This window comes from Culex pipiens, chromosome 1, assembly GCF_016801865.2.
Source record: "Culex pipiens pallens isolate TS chromosome 1, TS_CPP_V2, whole genome shotgun sequence".
NCBI lineage: Eukaryota > Metazoa > Arthropoda > Insecta > Diptera > Culicidae > Culex > Culex pipiens.
In genome coordinates, this window is record NC_068937.1 from 102,538,744 (window position 1) to 102,548,743 (window position 10,000).

At 36.8% G+C, this 10,000-nt stretch overlaps 1 protein-coding gene across 1 annotated transcript in view; it reads left to right on the plus strand.

Annotated features, from left to right (window-relative positions):
• The window catches only part of LOC128092355 (titin homolog), a 15,431-nt gene that overhangs the window by 391 nt on the left and 5,040 nt on the right, over positions 1-10,000 (plus strand). The window contains exon 2 of the mRNA XM_052706010.1: positions 402-1,212. Coding sequence (XP_052561970.1) covers positions 402-1,212 — 811 coding nt within the window. The remainder of the gene's footprint in view (positions 1-401; positions 1,213-10,000) is intronic.

Sequence of the window (10,000 nt, forward strand, 5' to 3'; positions counted from 1 at the left end):
GACAACAAGACAACAAGACAACAAGACAACAAGACAACAAGACAACAAGACAACAAGATAACAGAGACAACAAGAAAACAAGACAACAATACAACAAGACAGCTAGACAACAAGACAACAGACAACAAGACAACAAGACAACAAGACAACAAGACAACAAGACAACAAGACAACAAGACAACAAGACAACAAGACAACAAGACAACAAGACAACAAGACAACAAGACAACAAGACAACAAGACAACAAGACAACAAGACAACAAGACAACAAGACAACAAGACAACAAGACAACAAGACAACAAGACAACAAGACAACAAGACAACAAGACAACAAGACAACAAGACAACAAGACAACAAGACAACAAGACAACAAGACAACAAGACAACAAGACAACAAGACAGCAAAACGGCAAGACAGCAAGACAACAGGACAACAAGACAGCAAGACAGCAAGACAGCAAGACAGCAAGACAGCAAGACAGCAAAACAACAAGACGGCAAGACAGCAAGACAACAAGACAACAAGACCACAAGACAACAAGACAACAAGACAACAAGACAACAAGACAACAAGACAACAAGACAACAAGACAACAAGACAACAAGACAACAAGACAACAAGACAACAAGACAACAAGACAACAAGACAACAAGACAACAAGACAACAAGACAACAAGACAACAAGACAACAAGACAACAAGACAACAAGACAACAAGACAACAAGACAACAAGACAACAAGACAACAAGACAACAAGACAACAAGACAACAAGACAACAAGACAGCAAGACAACAAGACAACAAGACAACAAGACAACAAGACAACAAGACAACAAGACAACAAGACAACAAGGCAACAAGACAACAAGACAACAAGACAACAAGACAACAAGACAACAAGACAACAAGACAACAAGACAACAAGACAACAAGACAACAAGACAACAAGACAGCAAGACAACAAGACAACAAGACAACAAGACAACAAGACAACAAGACAACAAGACAACAAGACAACAAGACAACAAGACAACAAGACAACAAGACAACAAAACAACAAGACAACAAGACAACAAGACAACAAGACAACAAGACAACAAGACAACAAGACAACAAGACAACAAGACAACAAGACAACAAGACAACAAGACAACAAGACAACAAGACAACAAGACAACAAGACAGCAAGACAGCAAGACAGCAAGACAGCAAGACAGCAAGACAGCAAAACAACAAGACGGCAAGACAGCAAGACGGCAAGCCAGCAAGACAGCAAGATCTATTACACCAATCATTTTTTTTTTGTCTTATTTCATAATCCTCATCTCTTTTCTGATCTTGATACTTCATTCTTTACGTTTTGTTTTTGATATGCTTGTCTTGTTAGTTATTTATTGTTACTTTTCATGCATTTCTTAGTTGGCATGCTCCACAAGCTACAAATAAATGTTAAAAACCGAAACCCACCCATACTTATGTTTACGAGCCGCGGAAACGGGCTCGTTTATTTTTGCATTTGTACTAATTAAAATTTCCCGCTTTTCGTTTTGTGTTTTGGTTTTGTATGACTCCACTCGACAAAGAGTGAAAAGCGCCAACATTTTAAGCTCGTCTCTTCGCCGTGTGGTGCCGACAATGGGTTTGCCACTTTTTGGCGTCAGTTACGTCGAAAAACGGCTCTCCCATTCTGTAATCACGAAGAGAGAGGTAAAAGGGCATTCACGCAATCTGTCACGCTTTCGCTAGATCAATGTGTAAATTTTAGCACTTTCTATTTCCTTTGGATCGATTTCATTCAAGAGTTTTTTTCTTACTCACTTTTAAATGGTTTACTGAATGCCTCCGGGGTGGCAGCACTTTAAGTTGGCACGTTCGTTTTTTCTCACATAATTGTCTACCTGGTGCGTCGAGTTTCATCGTCTAGCCGAAAGAAGCTAATACGCGCTAACGATCGTGGCTAAATTGTGATGGGCCTGCTGGGCTTGATTTTGTATGGTGTGTGACTAAACGATGATTTTTCGACGATTTCTGCGCTCAGCGTGCAAAACGGAGTGAAGTGGCTGCGAGTGAGGGTTTCGTTAGACAATGTGTATTTGTCTTTGCTTGAGTGAAGTATGTGCAGATTTGCAATGGTAGAAATTGTCAACAAGTCTATTGTCTTCGCACGAGAAAGGAGTAAATTAAGTGGGAATAAATTGGCTTTTAAAAAAAAAAATATTTTTAGTAGTTTACACACCCGTCTGATATCAAAACACATTAAATATTAAACATTAAACATTAAACATTAAACATTAAACATTAAACATTAAACATTAAACATTAAACATTAAACATTAAACATTAAACATTAAACATTAAACATTAAACATTAAACATTAAACATTAAACATTAAACATTAAACATTAAACATTAAACATTAAACATTAAACATTAATCATTAAACATTAAACATTAAACATTAAACATTAAACATTAAACATTAAACATTAAACATTAAACATTAAACATTAAACATTAAACATTAAACATTAAACATTAAACATTAAACATTAAACATTAAACATTAAACATTAAACATTAAACATTAAACATTAAACATTAAACATTAAACATTAAACATTAAACATTAAACATTAAACATTAAACATTAAACATTAAACATTAAACATTAAACATTAAACATTGTTCTAGAAATCTTGGTAAAAATCTACATTCAGAAAAAAAAATCAGTGTAGATCTGACTACGAGTGAGAAGCATTCCACCAAACCATGTGCAACTCAAATTAAAACAGTATGGGGTTGGGGGCTCATGAATACCGCCTTCAACCACATAGTCGTAGTTCCAAACCACCCCCAACAATCGATAATATTAGATAGAAAATGATGCGAAATCGAGGACGGAAGTGATCCCACACACTCTCCGCGGAAAAGTGATTACTCTCTCTCCAAGTCTACAATCGGGAACAGTTCGTGCCCCAATTAGCTGCCCGGCGAAGAATTGCCGTTAGCAAAACCAATCCAAACCATATCGCACATACATTTCTGCAAAGAGAGACCTCAGCATATTTGTTTCAACTCTTTTTTTTTTTTCACATATTCGGCACCGGTCCCAGCTTTTCGAAACCGGTGAATAATCACGGGGGAGTGCCGAAAAGCCTGCCCCAACCTCGTACAGTAATTATCATCGACTGACGTGTGTGCGTGTGTGGTCGGTCAAAGATCTAAGATGCGGATTGAAAGCCGGACGCAAAAATTTGCGCTAGAAAATTGGAAAACAACATCAATTTTCATACGTGTTGGGTTTGTACAGGTTCCGCCAGGTTCGGGATCGGGAGTAGGTGAGCGAAGAAAGTGGCCAACTGTGGGGGGTGGTTTGCGGGACGACCATTACCGAATTACGCAATCTGGTTCAACGGGTCGAACGGGGTCGGTGGTGGTCTGGTCCTGATGGGGAAATCATGCTAGAAATTTTGAGAATTTATATGCTGCTTTTGCTGACCTATTTTCTCAGTACTGATTTGTATTCGTTTCAATTTGGGCTAATTTTAACACAAAATGGACCGTGTTTATCTTCTTTGTGCAAAAGAACTTAATCTTAACACTTGCTTGAGTTTTCGAATGGAGTAACCGATTCGAGTGGTAGAAGTGACAGTTTTCCCATAAAGAATACATTGTAGAAAAAAGCAAAAACTGTAGAAAAAAGCAAAAAAGTTTGAAATTTGGAAAACGATGCACGAATTGTGTTTTTCTGTGTCACGGCTAAACAAGCAGTCCCAATTCGCACCAGATAACAGAATTTTAATCAATAGTGGACACCCTAGTAGAGCCGATGAGTATTTTTCTCAAGTTTTCAATATTTGAAGCACTATTTTATAACCCTTTGTACCAGCGATGGAATAATCATCATCTCAAGAAAATCATTGGACGTTCATCAACGTCACACGTCGAAATATGACATGTTACATTTTGTAGATGGGCAATGTGTATAAACAAAGTGAAATAAATATTTTTGAGTGGTGCTGACAAGGAAATTAACAAAAAATCATCCGCACATTGATTTTCTTGGAGAATTTCGGGAACGATTTCCTTTTGCGTGATTTGCCTCTTCTCTCTTTCGCGGGTGAAGCAAGTTTGCTAGCGAAATTGATTTTTTTTGCGATTATTCCATCACTGCTGTGTACAGAACCATGAAACCTGAAGTCTTTTTGAACAATTCTGAAACTGTTGTTTTTATATCAAAATTAAACAAATATTTGATGTTTTGATGAATGATGTGGGCGGTGTTGCAAAAATATCAAACTGTCAGCTCTCAGCAACTACAGTTATCAAGCCTAAATACTCATGCCCCAAATACAAATTCTCTTCTTTCCGTATTGATATTCTCAGTGCCAAACAGAACCGAACACGTTTTTGTGTTTACACACTGGCGTTTGACATTCTCATTTTCTCTCTCATTTCCGCTTTCACGATCATGCTACCACAACACTCACCTCAGGGGTTTTTGTACATATAAAACTAGCATCTAGCCAAAATATGAGCACTCTAGGTCAACGGAAAGTGGGGCAAATCGGGACACTAATTTTGAAGGTTGAAAAACGTCAAATTTTTTTAAAATGCTGTAAATTAGGCAAAATGCAATTTAATTTCTAAATTCGAAATGCATCTGCAAGGGCTTGAAAAATGCAACAAAATGCAGGGAGAAGGATCCCAATTGGTTCAATATAAAGGGAGTTATTGTCATTTTGGTGAAAAAATAGCATAATTTTCAAACTCAAATAAAAATGTGTTGCAGCTTGTAGGGGACATCTGGGACTACCATCTGAGACTGAGAACGCTTTGGGTAAGGCAGTTTTACATATTAAATAGACACTTTTTCTTTTAGTGATTTTTTGCTTGTAAATTTTTGCTCGGGGGACCCCTTAGATCAAATTTTTCGGTAATAACTTCATCATATTCGTGTTCCTGAGACAATTTCACAATAGAAACATGCAAATCAAAGTTAAAAAAATGAGTATCTATCTTTTTCTGGTGACATCTAGTATCCTTGGAAACAAACTTGATTTTCAATAAATGCGAATCGAAGATTTTTTTAAACTTTATTATTGCTTATTGCGAGATAAAATCACGTTTCTCCTTCGCTGTGAGTGGCAGGAGGTTATTGCCGCTTAACTACCGCAATGAAAGAATCAGCAAGTTGAACTGAAATTCTGCGTTGATTTGGCTGTCAACTTGGTTTGTTTTGAATATTTTACAAAAAGTCAGCTGAAAACTCAAGGCAACCTTCGTCAACAGCCAAAACTTTGTTCTGCGGCTGTCATGCGACCATTATCTTGCGGTCGTATCACCGCGCGTGAATTCTAATTATTGACGCCCGCAGTAATATTTTAAAAGGTTTAAATGGATGAAAATAAACATTTTTGTAAACATCTAAGGGGTCCTCCGAGCAAAACTTTACAACCATAAAAATCACTAAAAGAAAAAGTGTCTATTTAATATGTAAAACTGCCTTACCCAGAGCATTCGCAGTCTCAGATGGTAGTCCCAAAGCTGCAGGTCGAACCGAGTTGATATCTGAATGGATAATTTTTTTATTTGAGTTCGAAAATTGTGCTATTTTTTCACTAAGATGCCAATTACTCGTTATAGATTTAACCAATTGGGATGCTCTACCCTGCATTTTGTTGCATTTTTCAAGCTCTTTCAGATGCATTTTGAATTTAGAAATTAAATTGAGTTTTGCCTAAGTTACAGGATTTTTAAGTTTTTTGACGTTTTTGAACCTTTAAACTTGGTGTCCCGATTTGCCCCACTTCCCGTTGACCTAGAGTGCTCATATTTTGGCTAGATGCTAGTTTTATATGTACAAACAACCCCTGAAAATTTCAGGCAGATTGGTGAGGTCCAAACCATGGCTTTCCACTTATCTCTGACTCTCTCACTCCACTGACACTGACATTGTTTATGTTTTGGTTTTCCTGGCACGGTCCATTGTTCGTTTGTTATTGTTTTGGTTTTAGTGGCACGGAGTCATGCACTCACACTAATGCAAAGCAAGATCGCGAGTACCTATGATATACAGCCTTGGGTCCAAACGACATCCCATACAAAGGGGTATGCCCTGTTCGTGGACTCGCTCTTAACCACAAAAGCCGCCAAAAAAAACAGTTTTAACGGGACGTCATGCGTGGTCGGCTCCTAATCGCCGTCTCACGTTTTCTCATTGCACAGTTTGGAGAGATTGAGAGACTCAGTGGTGAGAGAGCACAGTCGAGGAAAAGGAAAGGAGTGATAGACAGAGAATGCCATCGCTGGGAATCGCGAGACACAAGAAGAAGAGATCTCACGAGCTATAGTGACGGTCGCTATACTCTCTGATTTTTTGGTGCAGAGATCATCAAATCTAGAGTTTTTTTTTAAAGGTTCTTTAAACATATGAAACACAATGCTTTAATAGAACCATGTCATTAGCATTTTTTTTAGCCGCATGAGAAAACTCCTATGCTGGCCATGATCGCATAAATGTCCCATTTGCATTTTTGCCGATTTTGACTTAGATATTGTAATAGCTTCATTTGTTGTGTTACTTTAAGCTACACTGATAATATTTACCACTTTGTTCCAGAAATTCAGTAATCAACGAAAAATTTGTTTGTCCCATCTGAAAATTTAAATATGAGTCCCCTCGTGATAATGTTCACAAACCCGTCCCTCTACAAAATATTATGTCCTGAACAAACCTTTCGGACTCTCCAATCTTTAAATATACACCCAAACGGCGGTCGCATGATTGTGATGCATGGCGGCATGAAAGTATATCAGAATCTGCATGAAATCTGTCCTCATGCATTTTTTGCGATATAGGGGTATGACATTATTGCCCGTTACCGACAATTATCGACATTACCGACGGCTTTTTGGTTGTATTGTACAAAAAAACCTTAACAGAACGAGGATTGAACCACCAACTTCTTGGTTATTGATCCGACACGCTACCACCGCGACATGGACGCTTGATGAAATGTGAGTGAAAGAGCACCAACATATTCTTCTTTTGGAGTGTTGCTCGGGGTCAGGCCAGCATAATATGTGTTGGTGAGAACTGCAGATCGCTGAAATGTTTACACGCGGGCAAAAATGATTTACGGGCTTGCTGCAAAAAATGTTATAAAATGTGACATTTTCTGCAGCAAATCCACTGTTGTAAATTTTGAGATATATTTTTCCTTTGGGTGTAGTCAGCAATTATTTAGACCGTCCATCTTGAATGGTTTTCATCCATTTCACGGTCACACAAATCTCCCAAATAACTGATTTATTCATTTAAAACAAATCTAGAGTTTTTTTAAAAGGTCCTATAAACATATAAAAGACAAAAGTTTGTAGGACCTTTTAAAAAAAACTCTAGAAATACAAATTTTCTCCATTTTCTGTTGAAAATTTGTTTACTACAGTGCACTATGTAGAAAATGTTCACATACCAGGTCCCATCCTGCGTACTTTTGCAAATCGAAAGAGAAAAATCAAGAATAATTTCAATACAAACTTATCAAAAGCATAAACAAGAGCATGTTTGAGAACTATGTTGAATGAATTATTAGTATAATGATTGTATATCTGAAACTGATGAGAAAACGTTTTTATACTTCCAAGCTCGTTTTCTCAACTTGTTGAAAATGCATATGGGAAATTTATGCGATCATGGGCAGTATAGATTTTTGTAGAGATTTTGGGCATGTTAAATATTATAGCCGACAACAGGTCCGTGGACTAGAGTAAAAATGACAAGACGACCATATTAGTCCATCCATCTCCCAAAATAACAACACAAAAGAAATGCCGCTATTTTACGAGAAATAGGCCAAAATGGCCTTCTAGTCCCCCAACTGACAGTTCAAAATATGCAATAATCTGGATCTATTGCAACCTGAAGCATCCAATTTGGTCAATTCAAACAAAAGTAATAAGAATGCGACCATTTCAAAAAATATTAAAAAAACAAAGTCACAAAATAGTTAAAAAAAATCAGGGCGCAAATAGTAGTTTATGCAACAAGTTGCAAAAAGAGGATTTTTTCAGCACGAGTCGTACATTTATCCAACGAGGTTCACCGAGTTGGATAAATACGACGAGTGCTGAAAAAATCAAGTTTTGCAACGAGTTCCATACAACATTTTTTGCAATTCCGAAAAACACCCATTGAATGAAATTTAAAGTCAAATTTTCATGTATTTTGTCAATAAATCGTTTAAATCAAAACAATGTTGAAAAGTGTTACTTTTCGAAACAAGTGCTGAAAAGTTCAACTTTTCAGCACCCATTTCAGTGCTGAAAAGTAGAACTTTTCAGCATTTATTTTGAAAAGTGTTGCTATTCGATTCTGTTATTTTTGGTACAGAAAAGTAGGCTATTTCGTCGTTCAAGAATGACAGGAAAAGTAAGTAGTTTCACGACGGAATTGCAAAAATATTTTTTTCGGATCATTTTAAAATATTTTGTAAAATATGTGTATAAAGGTGCACAACAAAGCAAAGGTGTTTTTTGTAAAGAAAATTTGATTCCAAATTTCGTTTCAATAAATTTTATGATGCCTCATTCAAATTTCTTATTTTGTGTTGAGAAAATAAAACTTCAAGAAACTTGCAACGGCTAGTGAAAATTTAATGTTATTTAAAAGTTAATGATATCAGGGTATTTTATGCAAATGACAAAAAAGATTACAATACAATTTTAAATAATTCAAAATATAAAGAAAATCAAATAAACATTTTTTTCAAGTTTGCTGGAGTATTTTTTTCTCTGAAAATTAGTATTTATGAATCTTGTTGCGCCAATAGTTTATTAATTTGTTTACTTTAAAAAGATAAAAAAAAATAATGCAAGCAAAATTGTTGTCTTTTTCAACTTTTATCAATCATTAGTTCCGGCCCGCCACTGCTTCAGAAAAACCAGATCTGGCCCGCAGGGCCAAAAGGTTGGGTATCCCTGCTTTAAATCATATTTTTACCAAAAATTATCAACAAAAAAAAAACGTGTCAAAAATAATTGTAAACATTAGGGTGTTTCATCCAAACAAAAAAGTTCTCAGAATCAGGCAAACCGAGGTTCCCCTAGTAGAGGATACCCATACTGCCCATGATCGCATAAATGTCCCATATGCATTTTCGTCACTTTTGAGTTTTTGATGCAGTTTGGTTCAAAATCGTGTGCTCTTTCAAAAGAGCCTATAACATCCAGTACTTTGTTCTAGAAATCAGGAGGAAATCCAGTTTTTTCGTGAAAACTTAACACGTAGCCTTATGTGTGGGACAAACTTGTTTAGCGTTTTTCTCAGCTTGCTGTTTTTGCATATGGGACATTTATGCGAACATGGGCAGCATAGGGACTCTCATGCCAAATACCAGCCCATTTGGTTGAGAATTGGCCTGTCCCCAGCGGTTTAAAGTTTACATGTAAATTACTATGGGATTTTTATGCTTTTCGTTCAATCGTTCCTACAGGTCTGGGGACAACATGGATTCACTCGGAATAAAGACAGGTTTGTAGGGGATGGTCCAATGAAAAAATTCCAGAAGGAATCAGGGTTGTACATTCCGTCCCCAAGGTGCGCATTGGATCGACGTCCGGTGTCTCCAGAATCAACGATTCACCCTTCAAATGTACGCATTGTCCTTAGTATGCTATGACAGCTAGGTGAAAATTACGACGCCCCATGTCAGACGGTGAACACGTGGCAGAGCATACACTCAAGTTTTGGCTCAGAAACATTCTTTAAAGTAATAAAATTACAATTATTGATGTTCCTGTAACAATTTGAACTATTCTAAATAACGTAACATGATGATTTTGTAATAATAATGCAATCGATGCTTCTCCACGTGTTCACCGTCTGACATAGGGCGTCGTAATTTTCACCTAGCCGTCATAGCATACTAAGGACAATGCGTACATTTGAAGGGTGAATCGTTGATTCTGGAGACACCGGACGTCGATCCAAT